This window comes from Pristiophorus japonicus, chromosome 5 (assembly GCF_044704955.1).
Source record: "Pristiophorus japonicus isolate sPriJap1 chromosome 5, sPriJap1.hap1, whole genome shotgun sequence".
NCBI lineage: Eukaryota > Metazoa > Chordata > Chondrichthyes > Pristiophoridae > Pristiophorus > Pristiophorus japonicus.
The window spans coordinates 35,945,764-35,968,950 of NC_091981.1; the positions used below are offsets into that span (position 1 = coordinate 35,945,764).

At 46.6% G+C, this 23,187-nt stretch overlaps 1 protein-coding gene across 5 annotated transcripts in view; it reads left to right on the top strand.

Moving 5' to 3' along the window:
- Positions 1 to 23,187, top strand: part of nod1 (nucleotide-binding oligomerization domain containing 1) — an 86,047-nt gene that overhangs the window by 13,916 nt on the left and 48,944 nt on the right. Inside the window, exons 1-3 of one of the 5 annotated variants that reach the window (XM_070880521.1) lie at positions 2,613 to 2,730; positions 13,979 to 14,289; positions 22,371 to 22,684. In XM_070880521.1, coding sequence (XP_070736622.1) covers positions 22,433 to 22,684 — 252 coding nt within the window. In that variant the 5' untranslated portion in view covers positions 2,613 to 2,730; positions 13,979 to 14,289; positions 22,371 to 22,432. Of the gene's footprint in view, positions 1 to 2,612; positions 2,731 to 13,978; positions 14,290 to 22,370; positions 22,685 to 23,187 lie in introns of those variants that run through there. The other 4 variants (XM_070880520.1, XM_070880516.1, XM_070880517.1 and 1 more) reach the window with 4 other exon arrangements.

Consider the following 23,187-nt stretch of genomic DNA (forward strand, 5'->3'; position numbering starts at 1 on the left):
TCTCATCTTAGATATTGGATGTATACTCGAATAGAATTACATAGAAATTACAGCACAGAAGCAGGCCATTCAACAAGAACTTGAATTTATATAACACCTTTAACGTAGTAAAATGTCCCAAGGCCCAATAGGTCTGTGCCACTGTTTATGCTCCACACAAGCCTTCTCCCATCTTGCTTCATCTGATGCATTCAGCATATCCTTCTATTTCTTTCTCCCTCATGTACTTATCTAATTCCCCTTAAACGCATCTATGCTGTTTGCTTCAACTACTCCTTGTGGTAGCGAGTTCCACATTCTAACCACTCTCTGGGTAAAGAAGTTTCTTCTGAATTTATTATTGGATTAATTAGTGACTATCTTAAAATGATGACCCCTAATTTTGGAATTGCCCACAAGTGGACACATGAACCAGGTGCTCCCTATCCAACAGCACTGTGGGAGCATCTTCACCACACGGACTGCAGTGGTTCAAGAAGGTGGTTTACAACCACAATCTCAAGGGCAAGCAGGGAGAGGCAATAAATGCCGGCCTTGCCAGTCATGCCCACATCCTGAGAATGAATTTAAAAAAGCCGAAGGCAAGAAGGCAGATGGAGATGATACATTGAGCCCACTGCAACCCTCAGATGCTTTACACATTCCACTGCTAGAGACACCATGACCAGAAGGACACGCTATTACGCACACTCTGATCGTACCCCTGCAATCAGCCATTCTGGGCAGCCTATCGGGAGGCCTCAGTGAGCATACCGGGCCTCGCAGTCTCTACAGACCCAAGCTTGTACTCCCTGGCTCTGCACACTGAAGAGTCTCCTATCCCCCACCACACGCAGGCTGGAACAACTGCCACTGGTGCCTGCAAGAAGGTGCATCGCCTCCCCACCCACTGTGACAAAGAGCAAATCCTCCCCTCACCAAACAGACGGATGAAAGGTCTGAGGCAGATATGTCAATCAGAGGAGGTAATGTATGGACCGTGTCTGGCCGACCATGTGCGACAGCTTCAGCACACACCCAAACCATCTTCCAAAAAAGTTAGAATGAGACCACAAACTCACAATGTGCTTTCATTACCCACAAAGGGCACCTGATATTTATTGCAGCCAGAACCCCAGGGAACTGTCATCAAATTATCTTGATCCCCCAGAACAGTGCGTTGTTCCTATCAAACTGACGACTCCAACTCTGCCACTGCAACACTAAAGAAGCTCGACACTTGATCAGCAGTCCATCCATCGCCTTAAACATCCATTACCGGCGCACTGTGACTGCAATGTGTACTAGCTGCAGGATGCACTGCCGCAACTCGCCAAGGCTTCCTTGACAGCATCTCCCAAACCCACGACTTCCACCACCTAGAAGGACAAGGGTAGTAAGTGCATGGGAACACCAACACCTCTACATTCCTTTCCAAGTCACACACCATCCTGACTTGGACATATATCACTGTTCCCTCATTTTTGCTGGGTCAAATTCCTGGAACTCCCTACCAAACAGCAATGTGCGAGCACTTTCACCACTGCAGCGGTTCAAGAAGAAGGCCCACCACTATCTTCTCGAGGGCAACTAGGGATGGGCTTTGCTAACAACGCCCATATCCTGTGAATTATCGCATGACAAAACTGTTCAGTGATTTCACTAAATATTCTCATGGAAAAACATGTTTGTCAGAACTTGTTACAACAGCACTAAGATGCAAGTGTCACACCTGCAATGAGCAGGAAGGTAGCAGATGTACACCAAGTTTGCTACTCATATATAGATGTGCCTGTTTCTTTAATGGGAGAAAAAAAGCTGAATTCATGTTTTCAGACTTAAAGTTCAATTTTTTAACGTAGTGAAATGTCCCAGGGCAGTTCACAGGAGTATTATGAGACAAGAAAATTTGACACCGAGCCACATAAGGGGAAATTAGGGCAGGTGACCAAAAGATTGGTCAAAGAGGTAGGTTTTAGGGAGCGTCTTGAAGGAGGAAAGAGAGATAAAGAGGCGGAGAGGTTTAGGCAGGTTAGTCCAGAGCTTTGGACGTCAGCAACAGAAGGCATGACCACCAATGGTTGAGCGATTATAATCAGGGATGCTCAAGAGGGCAGCATTAGATGAGCACAGACATCTCGGTGGTGGTGGGGGGCGGGAGGTGAAGTGGTTGGAGGGGATCACAGAGATAGGGAGGGAGGGGCGAGGTCATGAAGGGATTTGAAATCAAGGATGAGAATTTTGAAATCCAGGTGTTGCTTAACCAGGAGGCAACAGTTATAGTTATTTTTGTTTCTTTAAGGCATTTTCTGCAGCACTGAGATACGTTAAATCTTTGTGCAGAATTCCACATTTGGTGTCAAATGAAAGGATTCTAATATCTATTCTATGACGTGGACTGCAATCTGTATAAGAAATTGCAATAATATCCTGTTAAGATAAAGAATTCAGTTACAGAATTATTTTGTGTCTGTGTGATGGGCGTGGAATGCTACAGTAATCGCTGGCTCCCTGTAAGATATATCTTCACTTGGCAACTGCGTCATCGGTGCTTCAGAAAGACGTACAGTAAGTTTTGCGGCAGCTTTGCTGGCAGGCGTCCATGTTTTACTGGGCATTGGTACAAGTCAGCCCTCAGTTCCCGTAAATGGCTGCAATAGAGTCACACTGTAGTCAGTCAGAAGAACAAGGCAGATAGATGCAAGTCTGTCACTGGCAGTCTTGTTAAGGACTGTTTGTCGAAAATGCTGTGTAAGTACAGGAGTTTATTGTAAATCATGTCAGTTTGTACAATTTACGCTCTATAGCATTTTGTAATTGGGGATGTGGGTGTTGATGTAAAACAGGTTTCAATGTGTGCTGCCTACTCACTCTGTTAGAAAGTTTTGTGCAGGAAGCTTTGAAACGATTACTGGGCGGGCCTGGTGCCTCCAATGTGTCAGATTTCTGACGCGGTGAGTTGTAACATCAGCTGCACTATTGGGGAAGGGGCTGAGAGGGGGTGATTCCATCCCCGGGTGTTGTGAGGGAAATCAAAGAGTGAATTAACTAACAACTGGTTCAGGAGCAGGAGAGTCTGTGCCATGATATGTCCCCATCCCCTGGAGTCTGGCACTGGGAGACTGTAAGCTCCTTCAGCCCTACAACACCCTGTGAACTCTGGGTTCCTTCAATTCTAGCTTCTAGCACATTCCCACCTCTTCCTTCGCCCCACCATCGGTGGCCGTGTCTTCAGCTGGCTAGACCCTAAACTCTGGAATCCCCTCCCTAAACCTATCTGCCGCTCTAGCTCTCCTCCTCCTCCGATGATCCGTAAACCCTCCCTCTCTGACCAAGCTTCTGCTCACCTGGCCTAATATCTCCTCTGTGACATGGTGTAAAATTTCAGTCTGATAACATTTCTGTGATTTTACTATTATGTTAAAGGCGTTGTATCAATGCAGTTTATTGTTGTTGAGCGAAAACTTCATTTAAAAAAAAAAATAATTCTCTGAATGCATGTGTCATTGGCAAGACGGGCATTTATTGCCCATCCTATTTGCCTTGAGAAGGTGGTGGTGGGCCGCCTTCTTAAACTGCTGCAGTCCATGTGGTTATTCTATGTAGTGGTTTGATATAACTGTGGCTTGCTAGACTACTTCAGAGGGAAGTTAGGAGTCAGGGTAAAGGCGGCAGGTTTCCTTCCTTAAAGGATATTCGTTAACTAGTTGTGTTTTTACGATAATCTGACAGTTTCATGACAATGTCCCCTCTAATTTGTTTCTGGTGCGTGGTCCCTTTAAATTTGCTGTGGTATGGGTGGTATCTTTTCCAGTGGCATTAGCTGATGAGTGGCCTGCACGAGAACTCCGATTGGTGCGCAGCCACGCACCTTAAGGGAACATTGGGCCCAAGTTTCCACATGATTCGCGCCTGATTTTTAGGAGCAACTGGTGGAGAACGGACTATTTTAGAAATCGCAATTCTCCACATTTTTTTTTCTGCAGTTCTAGTCAGGTAGAACAGTTCTAGTTTAGAACAGAATTTTTTCTTCAAAAGGGGGCGTGTCCGGCCACTGACGCCTGATTTGAAAGTTTCCACAGTGAAAATGTACTCCTAACTAAAGTAGAATGGAGCCAGTGAAGATTTTTGTAGAACTGAAAAAACCTGTTCTACACATTAAAAAATCAGGCGCAGGTTACAAATTAGGCGTCCAGAACGAGGTGTGGGGGAGGGGGGGGGAAGGGAACTCATTAAATTCTACAATAAATCCTTATTTATACTTCTACAAATATTATACAAATAAATCCAACCTGAATAAACATTTATAAGCCAAGAAAAGATTAAATAAACCATCTTCCTACCTGTGTGAAAGTGCTTCAGCCAGCGAGAATTCTGCAGCCGTTCGTGCGCTGAGCGGGAGGGGGAGAGAGAGAGAGAGAGAGAGAGAGAGAGAGAGGGAGAGGGAGGGGGAGGGGGAGGGAGGGAGAGGGAGAGGGAGGGAGAGAGAGAGAGAGAGGGGGGGAGGGAGAGAGAGAGAGGGGGGGGAGGGAGAGAGAGAGAGGGGGGGGAGGGAGAGAGAGAGAGGGAGGGAGGGAGAGGGAGGGAGGAGGGAGGGAGAGAGAGGGAGGAGGGAGGGAGAGAGAGGGGGTAGGGAGGGAGTGAGAGAGAGGGGGGGGAGGGAGGGAGAGAGAGAGAGGGGGGGGAGGGAGGGAGAGAGAGAGGGAGGGGGAGAGAGAGAGAGAGAGAGAAGGGGAGGGAGAGAGAGAGAGGGGAGAGAGAGAGAGAGAGAGAGAGAGAGAGGAGGGAGGGAGGGAGAGAGAGAGAGAGAGAGAGAGAGAGAGAGGAGGGAGAGAGAGAGGAGAGGGAGGGAGGGAGAGAGAGAGAGAGAGCGGGGGGGGCGGGGAGAGAGAGGGGGGGTGGGGGGGGAAGGGAGAGGTCAGGTCGGATCGGATCCAGTCCGGGAGTCGGGTCCAGTGGGGGGGGTCGGGTTGGGGAACAGGAGCGCGGGTCGGGTCAGTCGGGGGGGTGGGGGGGGGAGCGGGTGTCGGGTCTCGGGTTGGGGCGGGGGGGAGGGAGCGGGTGTCGGGTCGGGGCGGGGGGGGAGGGAGCGGGTGTCGGGTCGGGTCTGGTCAGCGGGGGGGGGGGGAGCGGGTGTCGGGTCGGGTCTGGTCGGCGGGGGGGGGGGGGGGAGCGGGTGTCGGGTCGGGGCGGGGGGGGAGGGAGCGGGTGTCGGGTCGGGTCTGGTCAGCGGGGGGGGGGGGGAGCGGGTGTCGGGTCGGGTCTGGTCGGCGGGGGGGGCGGGTGTCGGTCTTGGCGGGGGCGGGGAGCAGGAGCTGGCCATGGGAGGAGCCTTCTTCACGCAGCACCAGTGAGGCCATTGAGCCAGGGCTAGGGGCTGCGTGCTTCGGGCCCCTCCCACACAGTTCGGCGCCTGGAGCTACTGCACTTGCGTGCCGACTGTAGCGCATGTGCAGAGGTCCCGGCACTGTTTTCAGCGCCGGGACCTGGCTCCGCCCCCCCCCCCACAGCTCGCGCTGGCTGCGCCGAGGGCCAGAGGACCTGTAAGTAGGTGGAGAATACCGAGGATTTTTTTAGGCGCCGTTTTAGGCGCGAAAAACGGGGCGCCCGTTTTTTTTCTTGTGGAAACTTGGGCCCATTGTTTCATGTTTATGTTTACTGATAGCAGCTTTTTATTTCCCAATTTTTAAAAACTGAATTCAAAAATTGCCATGGTGAGATTTGAACTCATTCAAATTATTTGTTCAGGTTCTGCATTATTAGTCCGGTACTATAATCATTGCAGTAATAATATGAAGAATTGTTTAATTTTTCTTGGAAAAAAAAAGAATGAAAGGCTTACATTTATATATAACCTTTTCATGACCCCAGGACGTCCTAAAGTGCTTTACAGCCAATGAAGTACTTTTGAAGTGTAATCACTGTGACAATGTAGGAAATGCTTTTCTGAAAGGTTTACTATACTGATCTTACCTTTTAATATTGATCTTACAGTGTATCTGTTCTGTGGGTTATTGCATTCCAATTTCACATTCATCCTATTGATATGCTCAACATTTACTGTCGAGTAATATAAACTGCACTGACTGTAATAAACGGTGATAAAATGATGCCCAGCTGAGCCCTGTAGTGGCTGTATTGTGGGACAGTCTGCAAACTCTCAGGAAAGTGTGGAACTCTGTTTTGTGAGTATTAAAGACATAGCTGTAATAATCCAGAGGACTCTTCCTCAAGTGGGGCAGGATGGGGCAATGTTGCATTTCAAAATATTTTTTGTGAGTAATTGGTTCTGATGTGTCATGATAATTGCACTGATACAGTGATCTCGGGAGATTCAAAAGCACTTTATAATTGCTTTTGAAGTGTAGTCACTGTTGTAATGCAGGAAACACGGCAGCCAATTTGCGCACAGCAAGCTCCCACCTGTTGAATTAAAATGAAAAAGATTGCACTGATACAGAGACCTCGGGAGATTTGAAAGCACTTTACAATTGCTTTTGAAGTGTAGTCACTGTTGTAATGGTGGAAACACACATATTATAAAAAGGATATTGAGGCACTGGAGAGGGTGCAAAAAAGATTTACGAGGGTGATACCTGAACTGCGAGCGTATACCTATCAGGAAAGGATGAACAGGCTGGGTCTCTTTTCTCTTGAAAAAAGAAGGGTGAGGGGTGATGTAATAGAGGTCTTTAAAATTATGAAAGGTTTTGATAAAGCAGACCACGAAAGTGTGTTTCCACTTGTGGGGAAGAGCAAAACTAGAGACCATCATTATGAGATAGTCACCAAGAAATCCAATAGGGAATTCAGAAGAAACTTCTTTACCCAGAGAGTGGTGAGAATGTGGACATCGCTACCACAGGGAGTGGTTGAAGCGAATAGTATAGATGCGTGACGGAGGAATGGCAAGAGATCGTGGCGGAGGTGCGGTGAATGTTTGTGGTGGAGGAGCGGCGGGAGATCGCGGTGGAGGTGCGGCAAATGAGGGTATGGGGTCCAGATTCCCCGGATTCTGGGGAGGTCCCAGCAGATTGGAAAATTGCAAATGCAACACCCCTATTTAAAAAAGGAGGCAGACAAAAAGCAGGAAACTATAGACCAGTTAGCCTAAAATCAGTGATTGGGAAAATATTGGAGTCCATTATTAAAGAAGCAGTAGCAGGACATTTGGAAAAGCAAAATTCGGTCAGGCAGATTCAGCGGATTTATGAAGGGGAAGTCATGTTTGACAAATTTGTTGGAGTTCTTTGAGGATGTAATGAACATTAAGGGGAACCAGTGGTTGTGGTGTATTTGGACTTCCAGAAGGCATTTGACAAGGTGCCACATAAAAGGTTACTGCACAAGATGAAAGTTCACGGGGTTGGGGGTAATATATTAGCATGGATAGAGGATTGGCTAACTAACAGAGAACAGAGAGTCGGATAAATGGTTCATTCTCTGGTTGGCAACCAGTAACTAGTGGGATGCCGCAGGGATCAATGCTGGGACCCCAACTATTTACAATCTATATTAAAGACTTGGAAGAAAGGACTGAGTGTAACATAGCCAAGTTTACTGACAATACAAAGATGGGAGGAAAAGCAATGTGTGAGAAAAAATCTGCAAAAGGACATAGACAGGCTAAGTGGGTGGGCAAAAATTTGGCAGATGGAGTATAATGTTGGAAAGTGTGAGGTCATGCACTTTGGCAGAAAAAAATCAAAGAGCAAGTTATTATTTAAATGGCAAAAGATTGCAAAGTGCTGCAGTACAGCGGGACCTGGGGGTACTTGTGCATGAAACACAGAAGGATAGAATGCAGGTACAGCAAGTGATCAGGAAGGCCAATGGTATCTTGGCCTTTATTGCAAAGGGGATGGAGTAAAAAAGCAGGGAAGTCTTGCTACAGTTATACAAGGTATTGGTGAGGTCACACCTGGAATACTGTGTGCAGTTTTGGTTTCCATATTTACGAAAGGATATACTTGGTTTGGAGGCAGTTCAGAGAAGGTTCACTAGGTTTATTCCGGTGATGAGGGGGTTGACTTATGAGGAAAGGTTGAGTAGGTTGGGTCTCTACTCATTGGAATTCAGAAGAATGAGAGGTGATCTTATCGAAACGTATAAGATTATGAGAGGGCTTGACAAGGTGGATGCAGAGAGGATGTTTCCACTGATGGGGGAGACTAGAACTAGAGGGTATAATCTTAGAATAAGGGGCCGCCCATTTAAAACTGAGATGAGGAGGAATTTCTTCTCAGAGGGTTGTAAATCTGTGGAATTTGCGGCCTCAGAGAGCGGTGGAAGCTGGGACATTGAATAAATTTACGACAGAAATAGACAGTTTCTTGAATGATAAGGGGTTATGGGGAGCGGGTGGGAAAGTGGAGCTGAGTCCATGATCAGATCAGCCATGATCTTATTGAATGGCGGAGCAGGCTCGAGGGGCCTATGGCCTACTCCTGCTCCTATTTTTTATGTTGTTATGTTCTTATGTAAGAGCCGAGGGCCCAGGGGCAGCACGGGCCAGCCCACACTGCGCACTAGGTCTGTGCAGCAGAGCAGGTCTCCAGTCATCCTAGTTAACTCTTGCCACTGGATAAAGGCCTAGCTCTGTCGAGCCCGTGTGGTGGCTGATGTGCAACGGTCACCACACGTTAAAAAAAATCCATGCACAGGCATCGTCCACCCTTTCAACTGGAGTTCAGGACTGGAATATCGGGTCCTTCATTGAAACATCTGTGAACTCATGTGGAAGCAAGTCATCCTCGTTCGAGGGACCGCCTATGATGATGATGGCAGGAAACACGGCAGCCAATTTGCGCACAGCAAGGTCCCACAAACAGCAACGAGATAAATGACCAGATAATCTGCTTTAGTGATGTTGGTTGAGGGACAAATATTGAGCAGAACAACATGAAGAATTACCCTGCTCTTCCTCAGATTGGTGGCATGGGATTTTTGACATCCGTTTGAGAGGACAGATGGGGCCTCGGTTTAATGTCTCATCCAAAAGACAGCACTTCCAACAGTGCAACCCTACCTCAGTGCTGCACTGAAGTGTCAGCCTAGATTTGTGCTCAAGTCTCTGGAGTGGGACTTGAACTCATGACCTTCTGACTCAGAGGAGAGAGTGCTACCACTGAGCCATGGCTGACACCTGAGAGACATCTCTGCAGTGGAAATTGAGACTCCATATCTGACCGTTGTTCTAGCAAATAAAATGGTGGGCTAACGATCTCTTGGTCCAATGAAATGGGGGAATTAATTTATGTAAAAAAACTCCACATGAATGCAAAGAGAATGGTCCAATCGGAATCTGGATCAAAAGTAGCTGCTCTACAATGAGAGCTTTCTCTTACTAACTCCATGAGTTGACGTCCCACATTAAGAATGAGATATGTGCGATTCAAAACATTGCCAGTGGAAAAAAAAGCAAGGGGCAGAAATGCTTTGCTGCACAGAGCTGTAAAACAATCTATTATACCAGCTTCTTTCTGTTCCGGTTATGAGAAAGAAATACAAATTCAAAGGGCTGTTGGCACGCTCTTGCCATTATTTCCTTTCTCTCTACATTCATAGAGATTTGAAATGCCTTCCCTATTTTGTTAGCTGCGTGTCATGGTCCAGGAATACATCAGCTGTCTGACTGGCCATAACTTTCATAGTCACTCTGCAAGCAGTTGCTTCTGTGCCAGTTCCAATTTCATCAGCAATCTGTGCATGTTTATTTGTAGTATTGGGGTTACAAATTAATCCTCGGATGGAAAACGGGGCAAAACTAACCAATTTCACTGGGCTATGTCCTCCTGTGCCCCAGGGATGTGTGGAAAAACATCTGATGCCATATTGGTCTTGGTTGATTTTCAGACGTCCGAGGCGACTGCCTAAAACAGACGTTAGGCCCCGTGCATGTGCGAATGAGGGGCCTACCGCCTGAATCAGTCCCCTCCGAAGGATTGGGCGTCCCTGTTGGAGTAGGTACTGGGCCTGTTCCGCTCGTGTTTGCTATAGATGCTATATAAATGCAAGTTGTTGTAGCGTCTGGCTGCCAACAAAAAGGTTGATTTTTAAGGGTTGATCTGGAGGCGGGGGAGCAGGAATGCACCTCCCGGTTCCACAGCACTGCAGAGAGCCACTGCCGACCTGTGATCGGTCCCCACACTCGTTGTCCTTGTTCCTACCCCCCCAGGACTTACCTGAGGGCTGCTGTTGGCAAGGCAAGCACCCTGAAATTAAGCTGCGCCAAATAGGCGATCTGCCCATAGAGGTACAGTTTGCTTCTATTTATTGAATTGAGGCCTGAGGCCCAATTTCAAGCCTCCTGGTTAGATGCGTGTGCACCATCAGCAGTCCATAACCAATTTCCACCCCCTCATCTGCTCCCTGGGTCTTTTATACATTTCAGTGTTACCATTGCTCATAATTGAGAGGGCAAATGGGGCCTCAGTGTAAGGTCTCATCTGAAAGACGGCTCCTCCAATTGTGCAATGCTCCCTCAGTACTGCACTGGAGTGTCAGCTTTGATTATGTGCTCCAGTCTCTCAAGTGGAACTTGAATCCTCAATCTCTGACTCAGAGCCAAGAGCGCTACCACTGAGCCATGGCTGACACTAAAGTAATAATTTTGGAAGGGTCGGATAGGGACATTCACCTTCGAGCAGATGGGGATAGGATTGAGACTTAACTGAGTGTACTCCAAGCATCAAGGTGGCTGAGCCCTTTGATTATTGAAAGGATTCATGAATCCATGCAGTCAATTGCACAGCCTAAAGTGGGATAGGGGTGGAATTTCTTTTTATAATAAAGTATTCACTTTGGGGCCACACTACACTGTGGCAGGCGTCCAAGGCCTACGGCAGCCATTTTAGGGTCTTGCCCAGGTGAGTTCCCTTACGGGGCTGGCCAACAATATGGCCCTGGAGAATCAGTCGGACAGGATTAATGGAGCAGGCCCAAAAGCCCACTGCACCCACTGCACCCTGAGATTTCGGCAAAGCAGAAATTCATGGCCATATCACAGTTTTCCAACTTTGATGGGTTTCGCATATCAAATAGCTTTTTGTCTTGAGAGCAACTCTTATTGACCCTTGTGCATCTGCAAAGTTGACACGCAACCCACATTCAAAAGACAAGCGAGTACTTCTAATGTAATCAACATATAACATCTGGTTAGGGGCTGTGAAATCTCCACACAGATGTCAATATTTTGTGTATTCGTTCTACACCAGTCAAAGGCAACAGAATTCTTTTTTTTAAAAAAAACAGCAAACAAGCGTCTAATTTTAAATTTGCAATACTTGGCCCAGCTATTTGATGAGAATACTATGATTGGAAGCAAGTTGAAGCTTTGCATGTCACATTTGGCTTCAAGTAGGGCGGAATTGGTAAATTAATATTTCTGGTTGTGAAATCTTCAGAAGAGATGGAGAAAGGAAGGAGTGGTGATATGACTAACCAACGATACAAGTAGCTGCAATGCAATAGAAGGAAAGGTAATTGTTGAAGGTGATGTTCAGACTGAGTCACTGGATTCAACTGAGAATTAATAAGGAGTCTGCAGCAATACGGGGCGCCCATTATGGACTGTCAAATAGTAAAGAAAGAAAGACTTGCATTTATATGGTTTCTTTTACAATCTCAGGATGTCCCAAAGCAATTTACAGCCAATGAAGAACTTTGAAGTGTAGTCGCTGTTGCAATGTAGGAAATGTGAACGAGTGAGAAAGAAATATAGAAATTTGCAGACAATTCAAGGGAGGTTGTAAAGAATTAGCATTGTAATAATGGCTGTTTTCATTATCCAGATGTAAAGAAAGAACTTGCATTTATATAGCTCTGGGATGTCTCAAAGCACTTCACAGCCAATGAAGTACAGTCTCCACTGCTTATAGCAGGCTCGTTGGCGCGAACACAATTTACCCGCTATCCGCGTTGGGTGGTTTAAAAGGGTAGTGCTATTACACTACTCCACTATTGAACACGAACGTAGTAGATCATTGTTGAATAAGCTACTGCAGTCAGTGCTTAGTGTAAACTGCAACCACACACCACTTAAACAGGATTAAGTGTACAAGATACAAGCCTGACACCTGAAGGTTGGGATAACACTAACCATGATGGTCAGAATGAGGAGAGGTTAACAGAGTGCATTCAGGACCCCTTACTAAATTAATACATTAAAATTCAACAAGGAACAATTCAGTGCGATAGTTTGTAAATGACCAGAAGCTAGGCAAACACTCAGAGTGAGATGGAGTCTCTTCATAACATAAAGAGGTTTAGAGTTAAAATAGAGAACTAAATAACAAGTGAAACACAAAGGTACGTAGAGTGTAAAGAAAAATCACATTTGAGAGGGATGGAAAGCGATCAGATAAATTGGACAGGGAAAGTTGGTACATGAGTGTCCCAGAGACCCAGCATATTCATTTATTGGCTGTTTGCCCATCAAATATACATGCATTTAAAGTGGCTGCTTTTCTCAGCTACCTCCAATGGGCCAGTGGTAAAGTAGTACAGGTGTTGGAGCACCATTGTGTCACAGTGCTGAGGCCTGGTGTTAGCCACAGTGTTGTGAGTTCCCTCACAGCTTCCATGCCCCCTCATACATACAGAGGGAGCATCATCACTGGGCTGTGATGGCAGTGCAGTCAGATGTCAATACCATTGGATAGATTGGCATTGTTTGTACAAGCCAAGAGAAAGGGTTTGAACACAACTATGATATGGTCGCGTGGACATGGTCTTCTCCCTGTCTGAAAGTCAGAACAACGGGCTGTTTCTACATTCACAACTTATCCATTCTCTTCGGGCAAGTTGCATCCTATTCCCATCTGTCAAAGTGAAGGCAGTCCTGCGCATGCACTCAACATATCTGTCTGAGCCCACTTCCTGCACATGAAACATTTTAAAAAAACATAATCAGGGTCTCAGATTGGTGCCGTTGCAGAAACATAAGTACTTCCTCCACAGGAACAGCAGTTGATTTTTGTTTTCGGGGATTCAGTACTGAAATAACTTGGGTTACAATATTGCTCTGCGGAGTGCGATATATAAGGAGCGTGGTTGGTCTGCAATGACTTGGGGCAACAGAATACTTTTGGAGCATGTCCAATGCCGGAGGTTGGTGTCAAGAGGACTAGTATATGTCGAGAGAGGCTGAGCACAGGCCATTTGTTTCATTTGCTAAATGGTAGCCTTTTAATATTTACCAGTGCAATACCTTAATCTTTCTTGAAGCTCTTTTGAAGCTGGATTGCTTTCGTTTATCTTCCAAATTCCAAAATTAGTTAATCTCTCTGCAACTGCACTGATCTGAGCCCCTGATCATGTTTTTTTGTAAAGTGTTTCATGTGCAGGAAGTGGGCTCACAGACAGATATGTCAAGTGCTGATGAAGACTGTCTTTACTTTGACAGATGCGAATAGGATGCAATTTGCCCCGAAGAGAATGGATAAGTACAAGATAGTGGCCTAGAAATTGGTTATTGGCCGTTTTTGGGCACATGGCCAGTAGCGCGCACACAACACATGTCCCAACCAGGATGCCCCGAGGCCTGCCCAAAATTGGGCCTCGGGCGTCATTAACATTAATTGGATGAGTGTTGCACCTCTACAGACAGCTCGCCCATTTTTACATGTTGAATATTAGACCTCAACCAATACTTACAACAGATTATCTGGTCATTATCACATTGCCGTTTGTGAAAGCTTGCTGTGTGCAAATTGTCTGCGGTGTTTCCTACATTACAACAGTGACTACACTTCAAAAGTACTTCATTGGCTGTAAAACACATTGGGACATCCTAAAGTCGTGAAATGCACAATATAAATGCAAGTTCTCTCTTTCTAATCTCTCCGATCAGTGCACACCATCTGTTTTGCCCTGGTGAAGGCACTATATAAATGTAAGTTGTTGCAGTCTAAACCATCAGGAGGCCCACGAGAAAATGTATTTCCTCCTGATTTTTTTCTAGCGATTTACATGTTGTTTCCTGCTCTTCATCAAATAGTGCTATGGGATCTTATACATCCACCTTAGGGAGCAGACAGAGCCTTGGATTAACATCTCATCCAAAAGACAGTGGGGCCGAAATTCACTGTCCCCGAAGGGACGGCTACCGTGGAGTTTGACCGAAAAAAATCGATGGGCCTCCGCAGTCGGGTACTTTTCCCTCCCCGAGCCATATTCAGCTCAGGGAGGATTTGAGCGGTGTTCACTTCCGCCGGAAACGGTGCGGTGAAGCTGCTGTAAAGGAGGGTTTCCAGCGGTGAGCTCTGCAGCGTGCGAGGGACTACCACAGCGACATTCACCGAGGAAAAGGTAGGACTTTTCTCGGCAGTGCCCCCGCGAGGTTTTCGATGTGGAGCTCGAACGCGACATCGCTGGGGTCCTGTGGTAGTTAAATAGTTTTATTACTTATTATTGTTTTTATTTCATTTTCCAGCATGCATCTGCAGTATTTGTCTTTTGAAAAAGTTTTATTAATTATTCGTGTTTTTATTTCATTTTCCATGGTCCGCAGTATTTATCTCTTGATATAGTTTTATTAATTGTTTTGGCTCCATTAAACTTGCTGAGTGCTGCTCAGAGGTTTTCACATACCCCTGTACTTTTGTACAACTTTCAGGTCTGTCTCTTTAGTGGGCTGCAGAGACCTGCTTGGCAGGGTTCACCCTGAGGATGGGAGGAATGTTGGGAGGGTGACAACTGGTCAGAAGCAGGGTGGCACACAGGAGAAGGTGTCGCCATCAGCACTGTGCAGACAGGCAGCGGGCAAGGGAGGCAGCAGCCATGATATGTTCATTCTGCACCAGAGCAGTGTGCCCGCCATCTTCACCGGCCCGAATCAGGATTGCGGTTGGCTGCTTGAGGACAAGGGATGTCCCCTGTACACTTGGCTGCTCATTCCTCTGCGGAACTGCAGGGCAGCGCCAGAGCATGCCTACAATGACGCTCATTGTGCCACCAGGTGCATCATCGAGCAGTGCATTGGCATCCTTAAGCAGAGATTCTGGTGCCCGGACCACTCTGGTGGCACCTTGCAATACTCTCCTCAACGGGTCTCCATCATCGTCATGGTCTGCTGCATGCTGCACAACCTGGCCATCATGAGGGGTCAGCCGCTGGAGGTCAAGCCAGCAGTACCACCTGAGGAGGAGGAAGAGGAGGAGGTGCAGGAGGAGGAGGAGGATCCCCGTCGCCCCAGAGCTAGGAGGCGTCGACCCATCGCCACTCTGAAAGGGCTGGGTGCAGACTGGCCAGCACCTGACTGGGAGGGTGTGCCCTCACATATATGGAGGTGCCTGATACCTCCCCTGCAATCTCCCTCCATGCATTATGTACTGCCTGTCTGCCAGATTTCCCCATATCAGGAAACAGTATTCTTCTACTGTCCTCCACACCGTCCATCAGTGTCTCCAGCTCCATATCAGTTAACCTGTTGGCTCTCCTTGCACCTCTTACACCAGCCATTCTTCCAAACTGCTTCCCCCTCCTGGGCCTTGCTGCAAACTCCGGCCTTTAAAAAGGCCATGGAGCAGCTGACTCATTAGAAACCCTACCCTGCATGCTGAATTTCTCAGTGGTGATAACGCTCAAATGAAAACAGCCACACCACTGAAAAATCCACTTTGGAAGGGTTCATTAGCGCTGGAACCTATTTGTTCACTTTTGGAGCTGAATTTGGGGTGGCCCAGCCACGAAAGAATTTTGGCGCTAATGGCCACAAAAAGGTGGGGGGAGCACCAGCTTTCCAGCAGTACTGAATTTCGAGCCCAGCATTTCCTACAGCCCAGCACTCCCTCGAGAATGTCAGCCCTGGACTATGTGCTCAGGTCTCTGGAGTGGGACTTGAACCCACAAGATTTTACACTGTTGAATATTGGGGCTCAGCCAACATCTACAACAGATTGGGGGAGATAACCTGCTGGGGCCGGGACTTCCTGCACCCGGGCAGAGGTCCCGCCCCAGCTGCTGAATTGGGTCTGCTGCCCCTCAAAGGAAGTGGAGCGCAATCTCACACACTCCACTTCCTGTAGGGGCGGGTTCCTGGGCGATGCTGGGGCGAGTAGTGCAGCACGCTGAGGCGCTTCAACGCCCCTCCCCTTTGCTTAAAGGCGTCTGATAGCCTCCACTACACCACCAGGGCAATGTGGGACCGGGCCTGCAGCCCAGCACCCAAAACGGAGTGCCGGGCTGCATGATGGCGGCCGGCATCGCACAAAAATGCACGTAGGGAAGCCGACCCGAGAGTCGGCAAAAAAAAACAAGATACTGGCGGGCGGCGGGGGGCACAAGCGACATCCCCTTTAACTTACGCCCGTGAGCGGCTGTCGGCCAGGCCACGGGGCAATTTCCCCCACTGGCCGGTAGTGGGTCGACGCATGGTGCTGAGCGTTCGCTGTGCAAGGCGATGACATCATCGGCGGTTATGCGGCGGCCCAGAGCGCTGCCTGCAAACTCCCGGGTAATTTCCCGGGAGCCGGTAGCGCCCATTTCGCCCCTCCCCTGGAGGATCGAATGGGCCTCTGAAAAACGGCAATTTGGCTCCCATTATCTGACTCCGAGGCAAGAGTGCTACAGGTACCACTGAACCAAGGCCTCTGCACCCAGGCATGATGATTCAAAGCTGGATCATAATGGTAGTTTTGTGGAGCCCTTTAAAGACAAGTAGGGATGTAGCAGGGCAGAGAGATATAGCGCCAGATCAAAAAAGGAACAGTGAAAGAAGTATTCCTGATGACTAGAGCAGATCTGTAAAGTTTAAAGGAGTTTACCCTGCATCCTATTGATGGAAGATGATGCTTGCCTCTTCAAGTTTGTGTTTGAAAGTAGAATATCTAGCTAGTTGAGGTCTATCGTACAAAAGCAAAATACTGCGGATGCTAGAATCTGGTATAAAAACAGAAAATGCTGGAAATCTCAGCAGGTCAGGCAGCATCTGTGGAGAGGAAGCAGAGTTAACATTTCGGGTTGATGACCCTTCATCATCGAATACTGCTAGAATTTTCAGGGAAACAATGTGTGGTGTTGGAGGGGAGCCACAGTACTGAGGAACCAATGCTATCCATTCTGTGGAGCTGGTCTTGTAACTTTGCTGGTGCTTTGGTTTAGGAACTGATACTTGGAACTTTAATGATGAAACCAGCAAATTAAAACTGACCAAAGGGTTTCAAGCTGTTTCTTAAACTTACTTTCAAGCATAATGGCCTAGATCAGTGTTGTTCAATATGTTAGCCACGAGCCACATGTGGCCAATTGGGAAACCAAATGTGGCAAATTTCTGATTAGTAAATAAAAAATAAGGTATAGACACTGTGGTTTTTATGTGATCTCAATAATTATATTCATATGGTGTATGCATGTGAACTTTAACCTTTCTATGCGTTTGTTGGTAAAATGGTAAGAGGAAAAGCAGAGTGTGCGAGTGTCTTCTGATTGTTGGGACTGCTTTACTGCTTTGATTACTGAATGTTGGTAGATGCTTGTTAAGTAAATATATACATGTGAAATACGTTTTCCTGTGTTATGTGTAAGGTGTGTACCAGTAAAATTAGTGCATGTAGCTAAAACAGTGTCACCGTAGCCACATCTGTGGCTAGTCAGTGATTTCTATTGGACAGCGCTGGCCTGGGTAAATTGGAAGTGCTGAAATAGAAAATAGAAGTACTGTGGAAAGCAAATGTTAAGATAGCATAAAATCCAGCACTCGAATTGCTGAGAACTATTTCAAAACTAACTTCCAGAGTAGCTGTTGATCACTGGTGGGGGAATGCCGTGGACTGAAGTGTGAAAGAGGCTCAAAATAGGATATTGGACAAAGCAGTAGTTCTGTAATCCATAGTGGGCCTCAGAAGCCAATTAAAGAGCTGTGTAGATATTCTGGAAGGTGCAGGGGTTATAAGAGGAGGAAGTCATTTTTCAAGTAGAGTTGCCCTGGCAGATTTTGATTGACAACCTGCAGTGTGGTCTGTGGGGTGAATATGATCTCTCACATCCTCGCTGGTCTGCGAGGAGCTGGAGATGTTGCTCTGTATGATACTCAATATTTTAATGTCTTTATGCAATGTAACCCTTGGTCAGCTGTAGGCAGCCTGCTGCACGTATTGTGCAGGGTAATTGTGGTGGGGCTCTGTGCTTCCTGTGCTGTTTGCCAGTTCCGTTTCCATGTTTTATTTAACTGCTGTTGCTTTGTGCAACCATTTTCAGCACCCTACCAAACTTGGTATTGAGAAGGGGGTGGGGTGGGAGGTGGCACAGGTCTGGCTTTTCTGAGAAAGTTGGGCTGTGAGATTTAATGCACCTGTGTTAGAGCCCTTTCTCATTGCTTATATTTTCTGTCAGCCGCGCTCTTTAAAAAGATTTATCTCAGGATATTTATCAGGCTTATTTGCAAGAACAACCATCCTGGGATCCTCTGATTTTCTATTAATACTTCATGGCAATTAAAAAAAAAAATCTGACACCCTTAGAGATTCGCAGATTCCAGCTAAAAAGAGAGCCTCTCACTTGAGAAACAGCAGAAGAGATTGTGCCTAGTTATGTGTCAGCTATGGCTCAGTGGGTAGCACTCTTGCCTCTTGAGTCAGAAGGTTGTGGGTTCTAGTCCCACTCCAGGAACTTGAGCACATAAATCTAGGCTGACACTCTAGTGCAGTACTGAGGGAGCACTGCATTGTTGGCGGTGCCATCTTTCAGATGAGACGTTAAACCGAGGCCCTATCTGCTCTCTCAAGTGGAAGTAAAAGATCCCATGGCACTATTTCGAAGAAGAGCAGGAGAGTTATCCCCAGTGTCCTGGCCAATATTTATCCCCTAATCAACATAACAAAAAAACAGATTATCTGGTCATTATCACATTGTTGTTTGTGGGAGCTTGCTGTGTGCAAATGGGCTGCCGTGTTTCCTACATTACAACAGTGACTACACTCCAAAAGTACTTCATTGGCTATAAAGCGCTTTGAGACATCCGGTGGTTGTGAAAGGCGCTATATAATTCAAGTCTTTCTTTCTATGTGAATGTATATAAGCAAGAGGTGAGCACAGCATGCTGCTATATGAAACAGCTTGACTTGTAGAATCATAGAGCCCAACATTGCCCAAGCTGTTTTTTTCGGTGTAGTGACTGAAGTGCGCCGACTTTGCACACTGGAAAGGGCGGTAGAAAAAAGGGGCCCCATTCTGGCCGCTCTTCGTAATCCCCTGAGTCGTGGCGTGGCGTGCACTCTGAAGGGAGGGGTGGAGCCACAGGCCAGCACAGAAAGCACTGCTGGCACCTGCGCGCATGCTCCTGTCCTCCTGTGAGCAGGACCCGATGCTCACAGCCCCTATCCCCGGCCGAAGGGACGCCCGATCTCGCCGCATCCTATCCCTGGCCGAGTGGCGTCCTGCACCGGCCGGCTGGCCCGGCTGTGTTCCCGGGCAAGGTAGGACTTTGTTTTTATTTTTTATTTAGTGGCTATGCTTATGTTGCTGTGCTTGAGACTTTTGATTGGGGCGGGGGGGGGGGGGGCGGAGGAGGAGAGTTTTGGGGAGGGAGGGAGGAGAGTTTTGGGGGGTGGGAGAGAATGAGTGTATTGCGGGGGGGGGAGGAGGAGAGTTTGAGGGGGGAGAAAGAGTATTTTGGGGGAGAAAGAATGTCTCTCTGGCTAAACCCTCCCCCCCCGCCTCCCGTGGCATCGCAGCCAGCAGCTCGCATTTCTCCGGTAGGATTTACTTCATTTTTATTAGTATTTTAATTGTTTGAGCTTTTCCTTGCAATGTTTGGTGCTTGGTTGTTGAGGTCCTCTCTAGTTCCCTTCCCTCCCCTAATGTCTGCTGAATGTGCACTGCTTTTTCTTCACTGCCCGCAAGGTTTTTCAGAGCTGGCCACATACGCTGACCTAAGTCGATTTGGAGTAAGTTTTTGCTGGCCAAAGTGGCATAAATGGCCAAAACTGGCGTAAGTGTCTCGGAACGACCCCTTTTGGGAAAAAAAAACTGACCTAAAAAAATCGTACCTAACTGACTTACTCTGGAGCAAATTTTGGGGGGAAAATGGCATTTTTTAAACTTACGCCAGAAAAAGCAACTTACTCCGAAAAAAACTGATGCAAGTCATGGCAAGGATTGGGCCCTTAGAATCACACAGCACAGGAGGCCATTCAGCCCATCGTGCCTGTGCTGGCTATCTAATTAGTCCCACTCCCTTGCTCTTTCCACATCGCCCTGCAAATTCTTCTTTTCAAGTATATATTCAATTCCCTTTTAAAAGTTATTATTGAACCTGCATCCCTAACCCTAACCTTTCAGGCAGTGCATTCCAGATCTTAACCACTCGCTGCATAAAAACATTCTCCTCATCTCCCCTCGGGTTCTTTTGCCAATTACCTTCAATCGGTGTCCTCTGATTACCGGCCCAGCTGCCAGTAGAAACAGCTTCTCCTTATTTACTCTATCAAAACCCTTGTGATTATAAAGTAGATCTATAAGTAAGAGAACATTCTCCTTGTTGACAAGCACTTCAAATGTAGAACCCTATAGCCTTGACAGCACAGCTATGGTTCAAGGTAATGAAGGATTTTGGACTTTTCAATATAAAACCAAAAAAACAGTTTTAAGGAAACTGAAGGATTGACTAGAACCCTGGATTAATTACCTGGTAAAAACGCTGAATTTGGCTAAAAGAACGGTTAAACTAACTCTTCAATAAGGCATGCTGAGAAAGTTGACCACATTCTTATTCAGAGCACTGTCTGGAAGGTTAAAGATAAGACAACAGCGAGGCATTGAAAGTCTGAGAAGCTGCTGTAAACATCAGGGGCTGTAGTAAACAATGGAGAAGTACTAGAAGCTTGTTTTGCACCAGCTAGCATGGTATAAAACCAGCCATTTTAATAAATTTGGGGAGACAGCCAAGAAACCGACCAGAGACAACCCATTAAAACACCTCTCAAGATGTCGATCTTAGTCTCGTGAAGCAGAAGAATTCTGAGTTTTGCATTGTACTACTGACTTAAAGGTTGTATGGATCTCTATTTGTAAAACCTGTTGTATTTTAATAATAACACCAATAGTTAGAAAAGTAATAAACCTTGGTCGATTCTTAGCTCTCATTATCCTAAAGAGTTAAGCGGGTTGAAACGATACCTTACAGTAGGACCGTCTGAAGCAGAATGTTCTGTTTCCAGCATCATCATAGCGGTCTGGATTAAGCATAGCTCTATTGCTGCTGTATACAGAATCATGTAGAGAAATTAGAGCCCAATAGCATCTCTCTGCTTCTGTATGGGACAGACACTAGCATGGACATCTCATTTTGGTCAACATAGCTTTGGAATTGCTAGTCCTGTTAAGAAAAAAACGAGTGGGTTTTCGGTCAGCAAAAGAGATAGATAAGATCGCTTAAAAGCGACTCTGAAAATGTGCCAAACAGATGTCCATAAGTGGGGACAACTTGCTCAAGATAAGAAAGCATGGTGAAAAAAACATCCACGAAGACACCTCCGACGAGGCCTGTCGCATTGCCGATGCTAAATGTAAATGCCAGCTGAAGAAGTCTCGCTTGAAGAATCCAGATTCCCAACCTGGTGCGTCTGGGATCCACTGTTCAATCTGTGGATGCTCGTTCCCAGAAAAAAATAGGTCGCATCATTCAAGAAAGAACTCACTACAGAAAACAAGATGATATTCTGGCTGTCTTATTCGATATCAAAGGACGAATGATGATTCCATCACTGGGTGACTGCAACTGCATTGTTCTGCAAAACCCTTTGTGACATTCACTGAATTCATCTAAATAAAATGACTTAACTTTGAGTTTCCTGCCCCCTTCAAATGGCAAAAGTCAAAATGATCTTTTCGGAGGGGAAAGACCTACAAAATTGTATTATCTTTGAAAAGAAGTCCTTGGTCAGCTTTTTGACACAGAAACCAGCCATTCAGCCCAACCAGTTTGTGTGATCCAGTGGGAGATAATGCATTTTGAAAGGAAGAACAAGGAATGGGAGTAAATGACTGAAGGAAAGACACTGATAGGTGTGGATGAACAGAGTGAGCTAGAGGATCAAGTACTTAATTCCCTGAAAGTGAGTGCAGGTAGATGGGGCTATAAGATATGCCAACGACCTTATGGATTTCATAAATAGAGGCAAAGGGTTCAAGAGGAGAGAGATAATGATGATGAGAGAAAAGTGCACAAGCCTTTAAAATAGAAGATGCAGGCCCACGAGGAGAGAGTGGGGCAGTGGGATTGCTCTGACAAAGCTGGCACGGACAGGAGGGGCGAAATGGCCTCCTTCCATTCTGTAAATGTCTGTGGTTCTACAATCTGACTGTTTTGCATTGTCATTACAGCATTGGTATGTTGTGATCGTTATTAATTGATTGAATTTTATGTTTTTGGTATATTATGATTTATATAGATGCATGATGTAGAATCCAAAAATGAACTGCTGCATTTCCGTGACCAGCCTGGCAGGGGAAGATGGTAGAAGTCTCTGATTCCAGTGCAGAGGATGTTTGTGCAAGAATGGATGGCGTGTGTCAGCCTGGGTCCCAGCAGCAAGTACCATTCACATCGACTCACTCATTCATCAAGGTGCTGAAGTTACACCGCGAGGTCTTAGTTGGTCGTATCAAGAACACAGAGTGTGTGCTGGACAACTTGATGAAACATGAATACATTTCCAATGAAGAGGCTGAGCTGTCACAGCAGTATCCGACAAAAGCAGCCAAGGTAATGACTCAACGCTCTACACCTCTCAATGTTTGAATCTTTTTGCAGATCTCCCGCGGCTTTGCTCCTGATAAGTAGGAGGTTGTTTATTGAGAATGGATTTTTTTTTTAGTCACTCTCCTGTCTATTAGAAGTGTTCTATCAAGTTGTGTTACCAGGAAGCATTACGCATCTACATCGGGGTGTTCCTTGGATCTGAAAGCACCCGGGAGAGGGCCCAGGTCTGGCAGTCCTGGGATGGGTGATGTCAAGGTCCTGCAATGTTTTGAGAGGGCACCCGGAATCTTGGAGCATGGGGGAGGGTTTAAGCAACACCAGTGAGGGAGGTTGTGGAGCAGGTGCTGGGATTACTGGGATCGGGGTACAGGGATCTGTGAGCAGTGGGGAGGATGATCTGAGGGTCTGGGGTTATTTGGCGCAGTTCCGGAATCAGAGAGCACAGGGAGTATGAGTTAGGAATTTGTGAGCACTGAGGGGAGTGAGGGGCTTGGAGTTGACTTCAC